The sequence below is a fragment of the Danio aesculapii genome, chromosome 15 (assembly GCF_903798145.1).
Source record: "Danio aesculapii chromosome 15, fDanAes4.1, whole genome shotgun sequence".
Lineage (NCBI taxonomy): Eukaryota > Metazoa > Chordata > Actinopteri > Cypriniformes > Danionidae > Danio > Danio aesculapii.
In genome coordinates, this window is record NC_079449.1 from 32,038,098 (window position 1) to 32,061,835 (window position 23,738).

The following is a 23,738-nucleotide window of genomic DNA, read 5'->3' on the forward strand; positions in this document are numbered from 1 at the left end:
TTGAGGTGGGATACGGGTTTAAGGGTGGGTTAAAGTGTAAGGGATGGTCAGCAGTGTGATTAAAGGTGTAATTACAGATAAACATGTATTTACACAATAAGTACATTGTAACATATGATTACATATTATTTAAGGCCACATATGACCTGTTATGTGTCTCTTGTGACAACAGATTTCATCAAGGCTCTTCTTCCCACTCACCCCCAAAATTGAATGATTAGCCCCTTGACTGCCAGGCATCCCAAGAATTTGGTTTTGGCTATTTTTGACCAGTTAAATATTACAGCACCAAACCTCATTATATTGTACCATTTGTACAAACCCACAAACAACAGATGTGTTGTGTTTTTATGTACTCTTGCAGTGTTTTCATGTCCACTTATTATAGACGTCTGTGTGCTTGTTGTTGAACAAGTTCATTAGAGTTATTAGAGTGGTCAAATGTGATGTTTTTGTACTATTTACTACATAAATCACTTATTTATTCAGTTTTTTAACTTATTTGATGTTTTCTTTTTCCACCAAGATGGCAACACAAATGATTTGTTGTTTATTTTTGCTCTGTGCACTTGGTTATTGAATGTATACATAAGATGTTTGTTAGATGCGTTAAAATACCTTTAATGTTACTTTTTACTTTTCAAAACCTTTCCCATAATGACAATCTGTTCATTTTAAGGGTTAGTTCATCCAAAAATTTAAATGGCCTCATCATTTAGTACTCTCCGTCATGTGGTTTTACAGTTTCTTATGTGTTCCTTTCTTATAAAGATGCTGGTTGATGCTATGCATTAGGGCTGCGCAATCGTTTCAGCATCAATATCGCAATGCGACAATTCGCAATAGTCACATCGCAGGATCTGCAATGTCACTATGTAAGCATTTGAAGTGAATTTAGCTAATGTTTATAGCTTAAAGATTAATTGCATATAATTATTTACACAGTGAAGACTATACGCTGTGAAAAGTGATTAATCGATTTCCTTGTGAAAAAAGCAAGTGAACATGTAACCGTTAAATTGACTTAATTTGTTTTTAAATTTATCAAATTAATTTGACTTAATTTGTCTTAATTAACAAATTAATAATTTAATAACTTAAATTTTATAATATAAGAATGTATTAATTTAATCAAAGTAAAGTCAACTAAGTCACTTTTTACAGTAATTTTTAAAGTAATTACAAATTTACATTTGCTTATTGGATTTCTGTCTGGAAACTGTAAAGCACTGTTCATTTCATGCGTCTTGTTGCTCTTTTGTATTCATTTGTGTTTCATTTGTTCATTCTATTTTATGCCAAAACCGTTTTATACAAAATCATCATAATCATATTAAAATGATGAATTTTACCAAACAGAGCTATTAAAGTCATCTGGTGAAATTGTGTTTATACCGCAATATATAGCGCATAAAGGTATTGCAATGTCTGTTAATGCTTCTGAAGTGGGAAAACGGCATCATCCCAATTGTCCGCGCTTTCCTGTTTGTTTGTTTTTTATTGTGGGCGTTCCGCATAGTTCGGTTGCGCAATTCTGATTGGGCAGAACAAAAGTGTGCTCACTCAACTACCTAGTAAGACTATCACACACCGTCACGCATTTGCTCTGGGTGGGGGAAATTAAATAATACATATACATTTCATATCACAGCCTCTTGCAATTAGCTAATCGCAATGTTTCAAATCGCGATTGCGATACGATTTTGATTAATCGCACAACCATAATAGTCATGAACACACTTGCTTCTAGAGCAAGTAGTTTAACTGTTTTCTCCCGTTTATTATTCCTAGTCGTTTCTCCCATAGAGAAAGCAAATGAATCCGAAGTTCTAAAACAATCGCAAAAACGAGCATTGAGGAATAAGGTCAATACGGAAGATGTTTGTTAGATGTGTGTTCAAATATATATTTTTTCCTGTTCCATTTTTACTTTTCAAAACATGTCCCATAATGACAATCTGTTCATTTTAAGGGATAGTTCACTCAAATGTTTTAATTACCTCATCATTTAATACTCTCCCGCATGTGGTTTTACAGTTTCTTATGTATTTCATTCTTATAAAAATGCTGGTCACACTTTATTTCGATGATCCCTTTGTTGAATTTAAGTTACATTGCATATACATGCCAACTAATTGTCATTAGATTATAAGTAGATTGTTAGGTTGGGGTTAGTGTTGGTGTAAGTTGACATGTACTTGCAAAGGTTCTTATAGTCAGTTAAATGTCTGTTTAGCAGCAGTATCAACAGATATTAAGCAGACAGTCTATTAATACTCAAATGGACCATCAAAAAAAAGTGTTACCAAAATGCTGGTTCTTTCAGCATAACATCGCAATGTGAGAATTCGCAATAGTCACATCGCAGAATCTGCAATGTCACTGTGTGAGCATTACAAGTGAATTTAGCTAATGTTCGTAGCTTAAAGATTAATTGCGTATAGTTTACACAATCAAAGGCTATACGCTGTGAAAAGCGATTAATCGATTTCCTTTAAAAAAGCAAGTAAACGTGTAACCATTAAGTTGACTTTATTTGTATAAATATGCAAACACTTCATTAATAATTTAATAATTTAAACTATTATAATATGCAAATGTATTAATTTAATCAAAGTAAAGTCAACTAATCACTTTTTACAAGTAAAATTTACATTTGCTTATTTGATTTCTGTCTGGAAACTGTAAAGCACTGTTTATTTGATGCGTCTTGTTGCTCTTTTGTATTCATCTGTGTTTGTCATTTGTTTATTATATTTAATGCAGAAACCATTCTATACAAAATCATCATAATCATATTAAAATGATGAATTCTTTCCAAACAGAGCTATTAAAGTCATCTGGTGAAATTGTGTTTATACCGCAATATATAGCGCATAAAAGAAATAAATTGCAATCTCAGTTTTTTCAAATATCGTTCAGCCCTGGTATCCATTGACTTCTGTAGTAGAGAAAGAAAATACTATGAAAGTCAATGGCTACTATCGACCAAAATGTCTTTTGTGTTCAACAGAAGAAACTCAAACAGGTTTTGAACCTGAAGTGAATGGGGAATAAATGATGACCACGATTTCATTTTTGGATGAACTATCCCTTTACACAGACCTAGATGGTGATTGTTTAAATGTATGAGGACTGTCCATTGTATTTGACGTTGACGTGCTCAGGAGCTCATATTGCACACTTTACTTGCCCCCAGTGTACACGGTTGTCCTTCACTCTGTCTGTTTGGCGATGTTGAGCTCGATGCTTCTGATAAGCCTGGATTCACTTGAGAGCCTTCATCTGCAACTCGACAATGCATGTGAAAGAAAGCCATTTTATTTACTTGGAATGGTGAGGAGCCGCTGCATTTTCATAAAAACCTTCATGCGGTGGAACTTGTCAGGTGATCAGCATGATAGATTCACAGCCTCGGCTTAATGAGAACTTCGGCTCCAGCGGTTTCCAGCAGTGAAAGTGAAAAATGAACTCGGTGATTCACGAAGCGCACTGCCATTCTGAAACACTGGCACAGGATTGATGACTCTGCTTTCCATGTGATGACATAACCAAGAGCTTTTGTTTGAAAGCATGTGCGGACGGGAGTATCCGGTGTGTTTATATAGTGTGTGTGTGTGTGTGTGTGCACAGTAGCCAGTACAGGAGCAGGTTCAGAGGGCAGAGGGTTGGTAGGGGCCCTAATTATAACAAAAGCCCCCCTGGCTGTGTGTGTGGGAGTTTTAAACCCCAGCAGCAGCCCTGCACTTTTGTTCTTTCTGGCTAGTAAAGCCTGGAGCAGAGGCTTTCACTTTAACGTCCAAAACATAGGGTGTATTATAAAAACCAAGCTCCAAGAAGGGTGCAGAAACATTACAAAATAGTCTATTCTGAACTTTTATATTACACGCAATACATTTGTGTCCCCTCCAGTGAATTGAACTCAACAATAAAATCAGTAAATGAATTGTTCAGTGATAATTTTGATTCAAATTCTGATCTTGGTTCTATTTGCAAATCAGACTGATTCGTTTCATTGGTTTAGTGAGTTGCTTAATTTCAATTTCGTGATCTGAATTCTGATCATTCCAATTCATTCTTGAATTTAAATCATTGGATTCAAAGAGTTGAACTTGAAATATGGATCTGTAAACGAATCATTCTGATCTAAATGGCTGAACTGAAATAAATAGCTTCTGTTTGCCAATCAGATTGATTGATTCATGAATCTGGGTCTTTGATTTAGTAAGTTAAAAATCAAAAACCTGATTACTAACTGAATTATTCAGTCATCTTTTTCATTCTGATATGAATTCTGACTATTCGGATTGATTCAGTGAAATAAAAAATGATCCAGATGAGAATGGGAATCATTCAGAGACATTCTGATCTGAATTCTGATTATTTTTCATTCAGGATTCTGAGTGATTGATTTAGTGAATTGAACTAAAAATCCAGATCATTGAGTGAATTGTTTACAGATGTAACGTTCTGTTTGCAATGAATCTGCGTGTTTGATTTAGGGTGCTTTTACATCTGTACTACATTTCCTTTGGTCTGGACTGAGGTTAAAAATTACACAGACATTTTTCAGACATTTTGGTTTCATTTCAGACTAGACCGACTGCTTTGAACTGAACCTGTTGAAATTAACCAAAAATATAACACTGAAAACACGGTTTAAATATGTTCCAGTTGACTAGATAGTAACAGTCATTCAAACAACTTCACCGAAGCCTCTTTACTTGACCGTTGGTCTCGCGAATTCACCATGTTTGTTGTTTGTTTACACTTCTTCCCCCTGTTTGTAGTTCTAATCAATTTCACGTCCGATGTGTAATGTATTGTGGGCAATGTTAGCAGTTAGAGTATGGACAGTTCTACGCTTCGAGTTTTTACCGGAAATAGTAAACCATCCGGGAACCTTTGGCATACTCTTTTCTGCATACTATGGTCTGGGACACACTAATTATATTTTCGAATACTATTTAGGATAGATAGTGTGCAAATTGGGATGCAGCATGCACATTTTCCATGTCTCCTCAACCAAACACACCTAATTCAGATCATCAGCTCATTAGCAGAAACTGAAAGACCTGTAATGGATGTGACAGACAAAGGAGACATCCGAAACATGCAGTGTTAGTGGTCCTCCAGGAATGTGGTTGAGAAACACTGCTCCAAGGTTTGTTTGAAAGTGTACCGAGACCACTTCTTTAAGCTGATCTGGGTACGTTTGTTTGGTCCATTTTTGGTGTGCACCCGAGTACAATTGCCACTTTAACACCTGCACAAACAAACTTCCAAAAAAACAAATGAACTCTGGTATGTTTTAATCGAACTAAACGAGGCAAAGCATTTTTAGGGCGTCCTCACACTATGTACAGTAGCCTTGAACCGGGCCGAAGCACGCTTGTCCCCCCCTCCCATGTCCCCCAACGCCCCGCACTCACATTTCATTCGGGCCTGGGCACACTTACGTCATCAATGATGCGCTTTTCAGATGTGCTTTCGCTCAGCACAGAGGAGATTTCTGTAGTTATATTGTTTTATAGTGGTTTGGGATGCGATGTAATGCAGTCAAATATTTCGCGGAACAGATCAGCCTCTTTTGACACTCATAAACAACCATAAAGTCATTGTGCTGCAGGAATTAAGAGGTTTGTTGAAGGTGCAGCTGTCATGCAGTGAGAGGTCTGCGTCTTTAATAATCTATGACAGTTTGCATTCATTGAACAGTAAGAATGATTTATAAATCCATATGAAACAGTCCCGTAAAAGTCACATCTCGTCTGCAGTTTTGGGCTCAGGCCCGCTTTGCACTCACACTACAAGCGTACTACGCCAAAGCCCAAGTGAACCGCTCTCTGGCACACCTCTTCCAACCGGGCCAGGGCCGGCCAAATGAGCCGTGCCTAAGCCTAATTCAGAGCACTCACACTTTTCAAACGATCCGGGAAACGGGCCTGGGCACGGTTCAGATAGTGTGAGTACGCCCTTAGTGAGTTAAATTCAACAACCTAAGGTGCGTTTCTGAAAATCATCGTTAGCCAACTAAAGGTCGCAAGTTTGTGTCGTTACAAACAAAGCTTGTTGATTTGGTGTTTCCCAAATCCGTCGTTAAAAATGAACATTCGCAAACTGCGTCTGAAACTTCTATGCTTGGAACTACACCTCTGCAGCTGCTGTTAGAAACATAGTTCCTGGCTGTGTTCTATTCCCATTTATCACCCACCCCTATACTCTAAATGATTTTTTAAAATAAAGCATTAAAGTCATCACTCTTGGGTGTTATTTGCTTTCAAAGCATTTTTACAGTTCAGTTTTTAGCGATCTTCATGTTTACAATTGAGCTCCCTTCACAGTGCACTTTGAAAACATTGATGCCATTTGGAACACAGTCGTGGCTCATGGCGAAAGCTATAGGTGACCTATTATTTAAAAACGGAATTTATGTTACGTCTCCAAAGCTTGTGAAAACAAAAATCATAGCATACGTTAATGCTTTTAAATTATAGTAGGTTATTTATTAAGTATCTGTACTTTATATGACATGGGCCTGTTGGTTAGTACATGTCTTCAGTGGTTTACATGTGTCAAATTGTAAAAGTAGACTTTCCAAATAAAATAAAATAAGCAATATTCTTCTTTTATACAACTACTACTAATAATAATAATAATCGTCATCATTCATATTATTAATATTATTATTAAAGTATGATTTTTTCATTTCCTAATAAATAATACATTTCATTTCTTCATAAATATCCTCATTATTTATTTATTTAGATGATTTATGTATGAGATTAGAATACGTGTTAGCTTTTGTAAGTGATTTTATGTTTTACAATAGAATATGTAATGTTCTCAGTAATATCTGTAAAGGAAACACTGGCCCTATATGTGCCATTTTCATATATTTCAATTAATATGGAAAGCGAGTGCATGTTTTTACCAAAACTAATATAAGTTTTTTTTTATGCGTGTGCGTGTAAAACAATATAATCTGCACACAAAAAATTATAAGGTTCTTCTCTAAAGAAGTAGTTACTCCACCCCAAGCATCATTATGGGCATTTTACATTATAACTAACGTGGTTCAAACGATGGATCTGCGACAGAGAAGCTATGAGTTTTGGGAAACACTCGTCCCTACATTGTCCTTTTTCCAAACGCTGTTGTTTGGGAAACGCACCCCAGATTAGTAAGTGAATCATTCACTGATCTTGAACATTCTGATCTGAATTCTGACTTTTTCATTAATTTATTATTATTATTATTATTATTATTATTATTGTTATTATTATTATTATTATTGTTATTATTATTATTATTGTTATTATTATTATTATTATTATGATTATGATTATGATTATGATTATGATTATTATTATTATTATTATTATTATTATTATTATTATTATTATTATTATTATTGTTATTATTATTATAATTATTGTTTTTATTCGTTTATTCATTCATTTTCTTTTCAGCTTAGTCCCTTTATTTATCTGAGGTCACCACAGCGGAATGACCCACCAACTCATCCAGTTTTACGCAGCGGATGCCCTTCCAGCCGCAACCCATCACTGGAAATCATCATTATTATTATTTTTATTATTATTTTGAGTGGATTGGCCCAGGTTACTAAATTGATCTTTCAGTGATTTGGATCACATTTGAATCATTCTGGGTTTGTGGGTGCAGGGTTTCTCAGCAAAATTAGTCATTTGATTCTGAGTTAAACTAGAGCAGTGAATCAATAATTCAATGCTTTTGATCATTCTAGTCCAACTTCTGATCATTCCAATCCAAAACATAGTGAGTATCTCTAACTCCTCTCTAAATCAATAGCAAGCAGACTGCCTAGGGAGCCAGCTATTTCTAGGTGTTTTTAAAATCATTCCAATCCACAAAAATGTTTGTGTCCTAGGAGGGCATTGGGATGTCCAATGAAAGAAAATGAGTGGTAGAGATTCTCCTATAAACCATGGTGCAGTTCTTTCATTTTCAGTTAAACTGCACTGCGTAGACTAAATGCTTTTCTAAATGGTTATGCAACACTGTACTTTGGAGAAATTGAGGCAATGCTTCCAATCTCCCAAATGTCTGCTGCATTACAGGAAATAGAACTTCCATCAAACGTAAGGTTCCGATTTTTGCATAATCTCCCCATTCCCCTGTGTCACAGTGTTTGATTTCCATGCGCTGTCAGGATCCAGAGGCTCGAGTGTATTATAAATATGTGAATGGCATATGCATGTGCTGCGCTGGCAGTGAAAGGAGGATTGTGTGACAGTAATCAGAGTCCTGCTTTGCTCTTTTCCCACCCGTCCTGCAGGCCTGGAGTTCCCCTGGGGGCCGAAGCCTTTTGCGGAGGTGGTATCCGGGCCCTTGCTCAGGAACAACCGACAGACCACAGACAGCACTGCCCTGGAGGGATCCTATGTGGGGGTTTACTTCTCTGCACACTGGGTGAGCCATTTGTGTGGTGGGGCTTCTAAAATAGCAGTGTTGTGGAGACAAAACTGCAGTTGATTGATTCTACTCTGCTATCAGATATCTATTTCTGTTAGTATTTTCTGTGAATGACATTGGTAATTTATTAATATAGCTGAATTATGTCAGTCAGAGGGTTATCTTTCAGGTCCAAGCACAGGGCACTCAGCAGTTGGTGTTAAAAAGACACTAAATTGACATCAACATTTAAATATAGCACTCAAACTGACCTCAAAATTGTGACATGGTGTTGTGTCAATGTAAATATTCAATGGCAAAGATTTGGCTACCATAAACCACTCTCCATGTGGAGTTAGCTTTCTGTTTTCACCCAATTACCAATGACAATTCTGTCCAAACTGCATTTAAAATGATGTTACAGCTTTGCAATCAATTCTTCACTAATATTCGATGTCCTGCTGGGAAACGCCTTGTGCAGTGGATACAGTTACAGTACTGTGGACAAGTCGCTTGTTAAAAGTAATTTGAGTCATTGAAACAGAATCATTGACTGATTCTGTTTCAAACCTTTTAACAATTCTAGTTTGAGGCTCAGCAAGTCTAATTCTTTCTGACTGGAGAACTTTTAAAAGAACTGGTTCATAAGAATCTATTTTTTAAAATCTGAAATCAAAACTGATGACTTTAGTGTTCGAATTGTAACATTTTAAATCCACCAGAACTAAACAATGACTCAAAGTTCAGCAAAAGAATCAACAAGGACTCTAAATGATTCACTGATTCAATTCAATTCACCTTTATTTGTATAGCGCTTTTACAATGTAGATTGTGTCAAAGCAGCTTCACATAAAAGGTCAAAAAAGGTCATAAAAGGTAGTGTTTAAGTTCAGTTCAGTCTGAGTGTTTTAGTATGCCCCAAAATTTAGTATGTCAAATGTTTCAGTATATCAAAAAGGTTTTAGTATGGTTTGTGTTTATGCAAGTGAGACAAGTGTGGTGCCAATCGACAAGAGAAGGCACCAATAACGGTTTATACACCATACTAATCAAGCAAGACTGTTTATTGCTGGTACACAAAGCTGATATCAACTATCACACCAATATTCAATAATCAAGAATCATACTCATGAACATCATTAATCGAAATATGACAAAATTGCATAAAAGGCTTATAATGCGAAATAAAGATGAAATTACATGAATAAAAGACAGATAATGAAACCCCAAGCCATTTGATATAAGTATATACAACCTCAGAGACGTTCCATCATTTTCCTCTTCAAAGACTGGGAAGCCCGTTGCAGTCACATTGGAAAACCAACACGTGTGTCGAAAATGCCAGGCGATGTGCACTTATCCCATGGCTGAGCTTCCAATGTTTCAGCAAGAAACCCTCACCTTTATTGTCAAAATTTGGGTGCTGGCCAAAGATCAGCCTATTGGGTAAGAGAGAAGAGTGAGTTGATCAGGCCCACCTTCTTTCTTAGCTAGGTGCACATTATTTCTGATTGCAAATAATAGTCAATATTCTACCTCCTGAAATTTGGAGAAAGTTAACCTTAAGGTCCTGAGACCCTTCTCTGGTTATTTGGTCATGCTTGAGGGTGAATATTTTACCTCCTGAAATTTGAAGAAAGGTGTGAAGTTAACCTTAAGGCCATGAGACCCTTTTCTGTTCATTTGGTTGTTCGTTGAACGCAACAGGAAAAGAAGCAAAAAATAACCCATTTCTTACACTGAGTGAAACAACTTAAGATTCAGTTTCAAGAATCTTTCTGGGGTGTGTTTCCGAAAACCATCATTAGCTAACTAAGGTCGCACGTTTCGTCGTTACAAACATAGTTTGTTGATTTGGTGTTTCCCAAATCCATCGTTCCAACAAACATTTACAAACTGCATCACAAACTTGTATGCTTGAAACTACACTTCTGGAGCTGTGGTTAGAAGCAACCGTAGTGCACTTTGAAAACATTTATGCCATTTTGAACGCAGCCATAAAACGTTAGCTAACTAGTGCCATTACCCTTAACTTAACTGAAAGTATCCTTGATATCCCATTTTATTTCCACTATCCATTCAGAATGGACCTTCGGGTCACTCGGAAGGCAGTGAAATTATAAATTTGTGTCACTTTGTCTTCGCTGAAAAGATATACAGCCAGGTACACAATGTTCTTGTGTGACTTCAGGCGATACTTCTGGGTTTCTTCCCACGGCAGCCTCAATTTCGCTTTTAAAATGGCGTACGCGTGAAATCAGTGTATTTTTTGGGAATTGAGGAGGATACTAATTATACAAGTTTATATTATATTTAAATTTTAGCTTAGCTGTAACATTTTGACTTATTTTGACATATTTTTGCCTAATCTGAGATGGTACAAGACATTTGTCAATAGCAGACAGTCAATTTTCTCTGGGTCTATAGCTGGGTTTCCATCACCCAGTGAAGTACTGAATGAGAAATGAGTCAAACATATTGAGTAAAAATGCCTACGCTAAAAAAGTTCCCTCACTTGAGGTGGTTTTAGACTTGTACGAAAAGGGTTTATACAAACAATGGAGGACAGAAACGCATAATAACTCTTATGTAGCAAACATTACTCACATGTAACTAATCAGCTGTCTCCATTATGCTTGCCTTGTTTATTGTTGGTTATTAGGTTACCAATACTCCAGTCAGTCACTCTAATAACTCAATGGAATTCTCATTTGCGATTCATTTTTTTTCTGTTTCTCTTCTGTGAACTTTGGACAGATTTGTTTTACGTTAAGAAGGAATCCCAGCTTATGAAGCCACGCTGTTTTAGCACATGCAGAAACTGGATTAAATAAGCACAAATGTCCCATTAAAGATGTCACCCTGAGGCAATATATGTCTCTGTGCTCTCCCAATATACGCCACCGTGTCTGTGGTAGCTTCATATATGCTAGTCACTCATATTTTATTGTAATTTGCTTTGCTGCAGCTTTAATCGTGATTGTGAAGTCTGAAACTACCTGTTAAACTACCTGAAACAGTTTTATCTTTACAACCAGAATGTTTGAAAAGTGTAAAGCATTATATTGATATAATGTGTATGTAAGTGTGATATAAGTGTATTTTATTTTATTTTGAATTTAATTTAATTTTACTTTATATTATTTGGAATATAATTGAATAGAATTTAAATAAAATATAAAATGAAATATTATATTATTTTATTTTATTTTGAATTTAAATTAATTTAATAATAAGTTTATTTTAATTTGATTTCTTTTAAATCATTTTCATTTTATTTTTTAATTTAGTTTAATTTAAATGTAAAATAAAATAAAAAATGTTTTAAATTTTGCAATTTAAATTTTAAATGTTATTTTAATATTTTTAAATTTAATATTTAATTTAATTTAAATCCTTTTTATTTTATATTATTTTAATATGGTTTAATTTAAATAAAATATTAAATAAAGTAACATTCATTTTATTTTATTTAGTTTTTAATTTTAATTTTATTTTTAATAAAATTTTTATTTAATAATTTAATTTAATTTAAAATATTTTAATTTTATTATATATTGTTTTGAATATAATTGAATTTACTTTAAATATAATATAAAATGAAATAAAAGAATATTTTATTTTATTTTATTTGAATTTATTTAATTTAATGTAATACAATTTTATTTTATTTTATTTTAAATAATTTTCATTTTATTTAAATTTAGTTTAATTTAAATATAAAATAAAATAATAATATTTTATTTTATTTTGAGTTTTATTTAATTTTATTTAATTTAAATCATTTTTATTTTATTATTATAATTTTTTTATTTATATGAATAAAATATAAAATAAAGTAACATTTTATTTTATTTAGTTTTTAAATTTTATTTTATATTTAATTTAATTTAAATAATATTTATTTTATTTGATATTTTTTAATATAATGGAATTTTATCAATATAAAATAAATAAAATAATATTTTATTTATTTTATTTTATTTTATTTTATTTTATTTTATTTTATTTTATTTTATTTTATTTTATTTTATTTTATTTTATTTTATTTTATTTTATTTTATTTTATTTTATTTTATTTTATTTTATTTTATTTTATTTTATTTTATTTTATTTTACTTACCCTCAGGCCCACAGAACCAGTGTGTAGTAGCACGGTTCCAACAACACCAAGGCCATGGGTTTGATTTCCTGTCAAAAATGATTCAAAAGATTCTCTTCCTATCTGATCATTAAACCTAGACAAAGCCTGCAGATGTTCAGTGTTCTGTGGTAAATCTGTGGGATCTACATTTAGTCAATGCATCTTGAAAGCTGTAAGCAGTAATCAGATCTTCCTGAATATTTGTTAAAGAAGTGCCGGAGGATGTGTGTGAATGGCAGGCGTTTGAGTCTCTGTGTATGTGAAATGTGAATCTGCTGAATTTCCTCCCCATGTAGACCCGCCGCCAGTCAAAGGTCTGCAGATCTGTAGAAGGGAGCTGAGTGAAGCATCTCAGGCTGGATCTGAAAAGAGAAAAAAACATGCAGCACAAAATGCCTCCAAGCCATGAAAGAAAGAAGGAGTTTAAAAGCTCTTCCTGGTCCTAGTCACTTGTGTTTGTTTTGTTTGTTTCAGTTTTTTTCTTTCTTAAAGAACTGCTGAACTGCAGGGAGAGTAATATTAAGTGCTCTGGGCGCTCACTTGGCCGCTAAGTGCTGTTTATTATCGGAAAGCCTGCAGGAGATCTGGCCATAACTTATGTATGTTTGTGTGTGTGTGTGTGTGTGTGTGTGTTCTCCCACAGTGTCCACCTTGTCGCAGTCTAACCCGAGTGTTGGTGGAGTCGTACCGCAAAGTGAAAGAAACAGGGCAGAAATTTGAGATTGTGTTCGTCAGTGCAGATAGGTAAAAAAAGCATGTTCAAAGTTCCTTCTATGTTGTTGTTTTTAATCAATTTAAAAATAAGTTTTAATTCATTGCTATTTCATCAAACTAATGTGAAGCTAATTTATACAGAATAAAGAATATCTCCAAATTAAGAGGGAAGAAAAAGTGATGTAGCGATGTGTTGTTCTTTAGGTCGGAGGAGTCGTTTACGCAGTATTTCAGCGAGATGCCGTGGTTAGCTGTGCCGTACTCAGACGAGGCCAGACGATCACGACTCAACAGACTCTATGGCATCCAAGGTACGTTTGTTTGGTGGTATGTCGTGTGTCTGGACGTCACGCTGGATTCAGCCTGACCCTGCAGGAGCTGCAAACTGAGCTGGAGGAGCTCAGGAATGTGGGCGGATAATCAAGTTTACTTTACTATTACTGTTCTGCATCTCTCGCTCTGTCTGGATTGCACTCTCTCACTCGGTGGAATGAGCAGTAATGAAGACTGGGTTTTTTACAGAGACAGTTCAGCTAAAAACATTTTTGAATCCATTTAGTCGATCTCCAGGTCTGGCGGGAGAACTTTTAGCTTAGCTTAGCATAGATCATTGAATCGGATTAGACCGTTAGCATCTCACTCTAAAAAAAAGACTTTAGATTATTTCTTAGGGACTTTGTTGGCAGAACTTGCCTGCAGCAGGCGCGATGATAATACACAGCGCATGAAAATAGCCCCCGACTAGATAACAGCATGAGCAGATATTTTAAAGAATGTATTTGCTAATTTTGACTGTTTATTGAAAGTAAGTTGGAGACTATACTTAAATAAAATACTATATTATAAAAGTCATAAATGACATTCTAACATTTAAAATTTTTTTTTTATTAAAACATAATATCATATTTCAAGCAATTGGTTTACACAGTTAGCTTAACGTTACAATATAACAGCTATATATTTACAGTACCATCACCAGACATTTTAAGTAGTTAACCAGTTAAACGCCATGACGTCATCGACTTTGGCTTTAAGATTTAAAGGGCTAGCATTGCACCAGACCCCCTTAAGTGGTTTCGTTTGAAAGTGTAGAATCTATATTTTATGCATATATGCATCACTTTGGATTTTATTCTACTGTACAAAAGTTATTTACACTTAAATACACAGTATTTTGGATACCCGAGCTGGGTGTTGAACATTGGTTCATTTTCATATTTTTCATATGGTTCATATATGACACATGTACAAGATATAGCTCAAATGAAAGCTCTTGCAGGTGCTCATACAGTTCTAGCATTATTTTTACTGAATTATATTCTCATATCAAACAGTCGAATGAATCGCTGTGTTTCCATGGCGCAGAAGTTAAAACAATACATTTATGATCAATAAGCAGCCCCGAATAGCACAGACAGCTGTCATCTCTTACCTTATGCTGTGCACTTCAGGGCCATTTCTCCTCTATTTTTGAGGTGATGTGCATAAGTAATCCTTTTATATGTCTGACGTGGTCCAAACACAGTGAATTATGTTTGATCAAACAAAAGAATAGTGAAATATGAAAACAATAATCGGTCCCTGTGGCTTGTACAGCACCTCTCATCAGTTGGAATACAATAACTTTTGCATAGATTATGGTAGAGACATTTTTCTCTTTTCATATGATTACAGACATGTGCAGGAACCACCAAAATTAATTACAGCAAGCTAGACCTCACAGAACCTAAAAGATACACTTTCAAATTTGAGTTTATAAAAAAAATACAAAAAGCGCCTCTTTTTTTTAGGTGTTTATTATAACACAGACAACATTTACAGTTATTTTAAACACTTTCAATAGTGTTTCAAGAAAATTCAAAGAGTTTTCTTTAAAATGATACCAAATTTTTGCATTTACACCTCTGCATGTGGGTTTGGGAAGCTTTTAAATTTGGGTAGGCAAAATCCAGGCGGAAATCCCAAAATAGCACTAGAGTTTAACTGGTTAAAGTACCTTGTCCTGTGTGCTTCCTTATTCGATTTTTGTTTGTTTTGGTTTATTTGTTTTATGTTTTAATTATTTTAATTTGTTTTTAGAGAAAAAATAATTTATTTAAATCTCTCACCTTTAGGCCATGTCTTTACTAATGCGAAATGCGAATCAAGTCATGTGTTTTCAATGTAGCGGCGCGCTGATATGCCGGCTTTTATGAGGAGAAAGTTTTATTCTGCTTCCTATTTAGATTTTAAAAGACTGAGTTTGGTGAACTGGATGAGCCTGTCTGACTGTTAGTGAATGGCAAATGAAAATATCCCTTACCTCAAAACTCTGTGCATTATAAAACAGAGAAAAACAATGTACAGTCGGAAGTCTAATATGCATTCATGCATTCAGTGACATTACTTTGAAGGAGTCTGATTTACTATACGTTAAACGGCAACTGCGTTTCACGAAAGACGAAGTTAAGATGCTGTTCTTTTATCCCACATGGATGCTATGAGGATAAACGAGAGGCGAAAAAGAGACCAAGACCTTAAGTATGGTGAGGATGAATGAATGACAGCTTCTTAAAGTGTCTGAGAGACATCCTCTTTTTGCCCAGTAGACCTACCTTGTGTTTTATTTCCAAATATAAGCTATTTTTTAAAAGATAAATATGTATAAAACGTATTTATTACTTCATTTTACCTATATGCCTGATAAGTTTTTTATATTAATGGACAATGCACAGATATTGATGTTTCACAATGTTTTTACACTACATTATTTAATTCTACCAAGCTTCGTTTACAATGTTTGCAATGTTTACATTGCTCTACTTACATTAAATCTAAATCCCAAATATCAGAAATGACAACAGATTGTTAAGATTTAATTAATGCCAGGTTTAATGTTATTGATTAATGCACTTACTTGACAGATTTCATTTATTTTTCCTTCTGCCTAGTCTCTGGGTTGACCACAGCGGAATGAACCGCCACTTACTTGACATATTTCTGTATTTTTAATTTTAGGTGGTTTGTGTAATGTGTTTTAGGTTTGGTAAAATAATTTCTAATTGCATCTTTAGTGATTTTAAACTAATTACACTGTCTTTCCCAATAGGTGGATTTAGAGGTCTTGGAAAAAAAAAGCAGATGTAGATTTAGCTGGTTTTGACAAGTTTTACCTTGTTAAAAACCAAAAAATTGTCTAAAGTGACATTTTTGAAAATGAAATAACTTTTTCATTGTCTATAAAATGAAACTTCTAGACCTAATTAGAGGAGCCTGATAGAAAATGCTCATTCACAAGAAAAGAGGTCTGGTGGATTTAGAGGGTTTTCCATCTGAACTCCATCCACACTCAACTGGCATTTTTAGGCAAAGAAAACATCTATTTTTGAAAGCACTCTTAAAAGTGGATACATTTAAACATTTTATTTTCAAGTCGCAGTGTGGACTGTGAAAACATTTTTAGTCATGTGACCAATTCAGCCAAAATTGTGGACGACATTATACAGCAGTTGTTTTGGATGCTCTCCTTTTTCCTCAACTGACTTGACATTTCAAAGAGCTGTAAAGTAAGTAACTTCCATGCTGAAATGATGCAGATCTTACATCTTCTGTCTGAAAGCATGTGCTTTCGCAGGGATGAAAGCATTTTCAGGTGTTTCATTGTGGATGAACAACTTTTTAGGAAATGATTAAAAACAACTTAGACATGGAATGTTTTTAGACCAAAACTCTAATTCATCCAGATGAATTTAGACATAATTAACTCAAACAATTAGCTCTAATTGAAGTCTTAATGAGCTCTAACAAGGTTTAAGGGTCACAAAATATGTAAAATAGCATAGAAATGTGTAAAATTCCGATAAAACGTATGGAGCAGGTATCGTAGGGCCCCTTTAACCATCTAAGAACTCTTTGATTTGGCTTTCTTCTCTTCTCCTGTGGGAGTGGACGCACTGAGAAGGAAAGATCTGGCTGGTGGCCTGTCCGGTCTGGAATGTGTGGAATTCGGGTTGGAAGAGTTGATACTGACTCCCCCGTCCTCCACCTCCAGCCTGAAGACGCTGTGTGAGTCTGATAAGGCCAGTAATACTGCAGGCTGATCTCTATCTGAAAGAGAGATCAGTGTGACCACAGGCCATCTGAAGCACCTTCAGTCACCCTTAAAGCCACTGTTCAGCACCGCTTTCCAACTCACAGACCAGAGCTGAAAGATTAATCTCTAAAAGATGTGATATGGATTCAAACACCTATTCCTAAATGACTGTAAAATCCTGGAATGCGTTTGACGAGTGCGATCATTGCATTCTATTCAAGTCAGTGTTTAACCCAGAGAAAGCAAATGATCAGTGTTTAGATAGTTCGATTCCATAATTATTATCTTTATTTCTGTTTTAAAAACACTTACATTAGCAAGAACTGGCATGACAGTTAAGGTTATTGCACACATAATGTCAAATTTTCATTCAGAATTTTTGCATGTAAAAAAATTAATTCGACCTCATGTTGGTCTCGCTACCTCCGAAACTTTTGTCCGTCATAATAAAAATTTTAATCTGGTGAAATGTAGTTTTTCTCATCCGAAAAAGCGTTTTGAGAGGTGTTTTGACAGTTATGCTGCGTCCCAATTCGCATACTTATACTACACCCTAAAAGTATGTACTATTTTGCAGCAGCAGGAAAATCTGCTATTTGAGAGTTTTTTTATGCTAAGAAATCTGTTCAGGTCTTTGGGTAACTATGCATTCAGAAGTTAATGTCCAAACATATCTTGATATAAGTTCACACCGTTGTTAAATATTAAATATAACATGTAAAATGCAGTTTAAACGTGTTCCAGTAGATAATAATTAACAGTCATACAAACATCTTTACCGAAGCCATGTTTGTGGTTTGTTTACACTTTTCACCTGCGTTCTAAACAAATTCACGTCTAAGGTTCAATGTATTGTGAGCAAAATCAGCGATTAAAGTATGGACGCTGCTACACTTCAAACTTTTACTGGAAAAGTAAACCATCCGGGAACCTTTGACATACTGTTTTCAACAAACTACGATTTGGAACATACTAATTCTATTTTCAAATACTATTTAGGACAGATAGTATGCGAATTGGGACGCAGCATTAGTGTGTTTTACATTAGGAAATGCGGTATAAATTCATCCCATTTGACATTTTTAAGTTTTTTGAGCACGTTTAGGTGCTGCTTGTCAATAAGACAACGCTTCTATGTTCGTTCTTGCTGTCAAAAATTATTGATTAAGGGTGAATGATAAACCGCTGTGAGTTTGAGAGTTTAACTGCAGTTGATACGTGAAGGAACTCTCGAATGAGAGTCTGATTTGTCCGGAGGGTCAGATTTTGAAACAACAAGCAACGTATCAAATTTCCACAGATTTCCTGAAATAAACTTTGCATTTCAGGATAATCCAGTGCAGCCCTTTGATAAAGAGGAGTACTTTCCTTCCTCTCAACGTGCTAGAATTGACTCTGAAATGTTTTTTTTTTTAAATGGATTTATTAATACGCATCAAACTCAGTGTGCAAGGTTTGTGAATGTGACTAGTTTTCGGGTTTGTTTGTGAATGTGACTAGTTTTCGGATTTGTTTGTGAATGTGACTAGTTTTCGGATTTGTTTGTGAATGTGACTAGTTTTCGGATTTGTTTGTGAATGTGACTAGTTTTCGGATTTGTTTGTGTATGTGACTAGTTTTCGGATTTGTTTGTGTATGTGACTAGTTTTTGGATTTGAATATGAAAAAAAAGTTATTTTAAGTGTCTATTTTAGTACGATTTGCTCATCTCCAATGATGGTTGAGTTTAGTGGGTGTGGTGGAGTACCTCCTTTTAAAAATTGTACATATAGTTACAGTATTTTAGTGTGAATTATAGTCTTCTGACTAGTTACGTTTCCTTGTGAGATCAGGCTGGTTAACACATGGTACAGTATACAGCACAAATTCAGTCTTCAATTCAGTCGGTAATGAAACAAATGCAGTCTTAATGAGTGAGCCGTTGAATCATTTATACAAACTAAGCTTTTAAAACAGATTTAATTGTAATGAATAGTGGTTTAATTGTAATAAAAATAGTGGTTAGTACCATCTGGACCAGGAGGTCTTTCTGTTTGGGTTTGCATGTTCGCCCTGTGTTCACGCGGGTTTCCTCCGGGTGCTCTGATTTTCCCCACAGACCAAAGACATGTGGTATAGGTGACTTGAATAATCTAAATTGGCTGTAGTGTGTGAATGGGAGAGTGTGTGGGTGTTTCCCAACACTGGGGGTTGTATACTCAGTGCCGGGTTGTATGCCAGAGTAATTGGCGGTTTATTCCACTGTGGTGACCCCTGATAAAGCAGGGAGTAGGCTGAAGAAAAGGGATTTAATAATATAATTTTTTGTAGATTGCATCAAACTAAATTTTGTCTGAATATCCGGTAATTTACATTTATTTTAAAAGTTAAAACTTAAATGCAGTAACACATTAAACTCTTATAGGGCGACGCAGTGGCGCAGTAGGTAGTGCTGTCGCCTCACAGCAAGAAGGTCGCTGGTTCGAGCCTCGGTTGGGTCAGTTGGCATTTCTGTGTGGAGTTTGCATGTTCTTCCTGCGTTCGCATGGGTTTCCTCCGGGTGCTCCGGTTTCCCCCACAGTCCAAAGACATGTGGTACAGGTGAACTGGGTATGCTAAATTGTCCGTAGTGTATGTGTGTTTGTTAATAAGTGTGTATGTGTTTCCCAGTGATGGGTTGTGGCTGGAAGGGCATCCGCTGCATAAAACAAATGCTGGATAAATTGGCGGTTCATTCCGCTGTGCGACCCCAGATTATTAAAGGGACTAAGCCGAAAAGAAAATGAATGAATAAATGAATGAATGAATGAACAACTCTTATATTTTAAAACAGTACCAACAGAACAAACATTTTAAAATGTTAACTTTTCAGCATTTAAAGTTAATATCTAACATAAACGATGCTACACTGCCAAATACATTTTGTCTGAGAAAAGACTTTTTACTGAATTTTTACTTATAATTTTATACAAATTTTTTTAAAGAAAAACATTTTTTTTACAATTTTAAATTTGATTTTTTCTTAATTCTTTTTTCAGCAGAATTAGTTTTATGTGTTTAAAGTCACACAGTCCCTAAGAAATAGTTGCAGGTTGTGCTGCTTTATATTTTTGTGAAGATTAAATTATCTTTAAATATAAATTTAAAAATTATTAGTAATTATAAATATAAAGCAATTAGATTTTTAGAACAGTTCATTATTTAATTATTTTTTGACACTTTGAGACCACAACAAAATTAATATGAATAAAATGTTGTTTTAATTCTAGCATTACTCAAATGAAAAGTGATAGTTCATCCCTCAATATATTCCAAACCAAAATACATTTCATTCCTCTGTCGAACAAAAAAGCAGATATTTTAAACAGCGTTTGAAACAAGATAGGTGAGAGTTCCATAGTAAAAAATAAAAAAATAAGTAAAAATAAAAAAACATGGAACTCAATGGGAAAAATCAAATGGTAGGAAAAAAACCATGGAACTCAATGGGAAAAATCTAATGTTTGATTACTATCATTTTTCAAATGATCTTCTATTGTGTTCAACAGAAGAAAGAAACTCATAAGGTTTAAATAAAGTGGGGGAGAGTAAATGAATTATCATTTCTGAGTGAACTATCCCTTTAAATAAGTATGTAAGAAATCAGAAAGTTAAACAGTTTTTGTTTGTTATATTATCTCCAGGTATCCCTACACTGATTTTGCTGGACACAGAGGGCCACATGATCACGCGACAGGGTCGGGTAGAGATTCTCAATGATCCCGACTGTGGGCTCTTCCCGTGGCACCCGCGGCCTGTGCTGGAGCTCACCGAGTCCAACGCCGTGCAGCTTCATGAAGGACCCTGCCTGGTGCTGTTCGTAGGTGAGGAGATGATGTTCACTCTGTTGACCCTTCACCTCACTTTTACTGCCCTCTTCATCTCACCATTTTAAACCTTCACTTAGATGCTGAGGAGGAAGGAGAGCTGGATCCGGCCAAAGAGCTCATCCAGCCAATCGCAGAGAAGATCATGGCCAAATACAAAGCCAAGGAGGAGGAGACGCCACTGCTCTTTTTTGTAGCCGGAGAGGTATGTTCATTATATCTTCTCCCCCATCTGTGTAATAGTTGAACAATTAAAGGCAAAGTTCAACCAAAACGAAACATTCTGTCATCATTTACTCATCTTGTTCCAACACTGTTTAAGTTTTGTCTTCTGTTGAACACAAATGTTTTGAAGAATGCTGGAAACCTGTAACCATTGGCTTTTATAGTTTTTGTTTTTCATACTATGGACGTCAATGGTTACAGGTTTCCAGCATTCTTTAAAATATCTCCTTTTGTGTTCAACTTAAAAACCAAACAAACCTGGAGGGTGAGTAAATGTTTTTTGGGGTCAACTTTTGCTTTAAAACTTTAGTACAACTATGTACTGTATAATGGAATATTTAGTCTTTATTTACTAACTCAGACATTGTGCTAATATTCTTTGGAGGGACCTCCAAAGAATAAATTTAGAAAAATGTCCTACCTAGTTCATAAGATGGCAGGGAACCATAAAGTTTTAAAAGATTCAAAAGTGTCATGGATTGGTCCCGAAGACACAGTTCACTCCAACTTGGCCAGAAACAGCAGCACACAAGCTAATTGTTTGGATAAATCAAGATTAATGATTGTGCAGCATAAAGTACTATGCCTAGAAGTCCCCTCATTTTTGTAGAGCTTATCCGGAAAAAAAGCTTCATGTAGCTTAATCCATAATATATGAACAGTTTATTTTAAACATATTGTACATACAGGCACACAGATGAACCTAGAATATAAATGCTGTGCACTAGTTAGTTGTTTTTCTCCCATAGAAAACTGTTTCTATAGTGCCTTTAATGGTCAAAGCACATTACATCAGAAAAAAGCACAGCAAAACATACAATACAATAAAGGGAAAGTGAAAATTGAAAAAAATAAAATGTTAAATCTTACAAGGGACAAAAATAAAGCACGTAAAAGCCATTCCAAAGTTTGAAAACATTTATATGTCTTGCATTATATTTTCCATATAAACTATATTTTGAGTTCAATGGCTTGCCTGTACACCAAACAATTTAAAAATGAACATTGTCATTAATAACTCATTCTCCACTTATTCATTTCCACAAAACCTCTTGAACCTCCTGAATTCAGTTCTTCTGTTGAACAGAAAAGTAGATATTTTGAAGAATGTGAGTAAAAAACAGCCATTGACTTTCATTGTATTTTTGTTCCTATGAATGTCATTGGCTGCTGGTTTCTTCATTCTTCAAAATATCTTTCAGAAAGAAACTCTTTGAATGAGAGTAAACCACTTGAGGGAGAGTAAACAATGAGGACATTTTCAATGTTGGATGAACTATCCCTTTAACAATCTGTATACTGAACTTAGTCTTTCTGATTCACTCTCTTGATGCATTAAGCCACATGAAACCTTTTCTTTATGTATAACTGTTCATTAAATCAAAGGAAAATGTTTAACTTACAATTTAGCATTTTGCATTGACATTGTGGGTTTATTTGTTTCCCTGTACATAGAATATATTTTGAACATACTTTATATTGAATTTGATTTTAATTTATATCTAAGGTATTGAACCACAATAAGCAATTTTCAAGATCCGAATGTCCCTTCAGAAAACAGGACTGGAAGGCTGGATGGAATACCTTTATGGTGCTTTTTAAAAATCATTTTTAAAACTTGAAAGCTCTGGTGCCCATTTGTTTTCATGCAGAAATGCAAGAGCAAACAGAACATTATTCAAAATTCAACCTTTTGAAAAAGAAATGGTTTTCAGCAACATGAAAGTGAATAAATAATGCCAGATTTTTATTTTTATATTTGGATGAACTGTTCCGTTAAAGGGATAGTTCACCCAAATATTTATGTGACCTCATTTACTCTCCCTCACGTGGTTTTAAACCTTCGTGAGTTTCTTTCTTCTGTTGAACATAAAAGAAGATATTTTGAAGAATGCAGGTTAATGGAAACACTTTATTTAAAAACAAATTGCTACAGAAGTCAATTTAGCTGCAAAGAAAAAGACAAAATAACAAGACAACAAAACAAACACAAGAAAAATCAAAAACTAAACTAAAAACAAAACAAATATACAACAAAACAGGCAAAACAAGACTCGATGAATCAACAATAAAAACACAAACTGAACAAAACGGTAAAACAAAAACAAAAAGAAGTCCGCAAACAAAAAAATATAACAAGTCAAAACACTGGAAGCAAGGCAAAAAGAAGAAAAAAACAAACAAGAAACACAACGACAAAACAAAAATGCAAGCAAGGTAAAATACAACCAAACAAACAAGACAAATCAAAAACTAAAATGAAAACAGTACAAAGAAAACAAATAAATAACAAAACAATACT

General features: G+C 34.6%; 1 protein-coding gene across 1 annotated transcript in view; it reads left to right on the plus strand.

Annotated features, from left to right (window-relative positions):
* Positions 1-23,738, plus strand: part of nxn (nucleoredoxin) — a 179,212-nt gene that overhangs the window by 142,201 nt on the left and 13,273 nt on the right. The window contains exons 3-7 of the mRNA XM_056473305.1: positions 8,321-8,454; positions 13,224-13,324; positions 13,499-13,605; positions 21,029-21,208; positions 21,292-21,416. Of these exons, the coding sequence (XP_056329280.1) occupies positions 8,321-8,454; positions 13,224-13,324; positions 13,499-13,605; positions 21,029-21,208; positions 21,292-21,416 (647 nt within the window). The remainder of the gene's footprint in view (positions 1-8,320; positions 8,455-13,223; positions 13,325-13,498; positions 13,606-21,028; positions 21,209-21,291; positions 21,417-23,738) is intronic.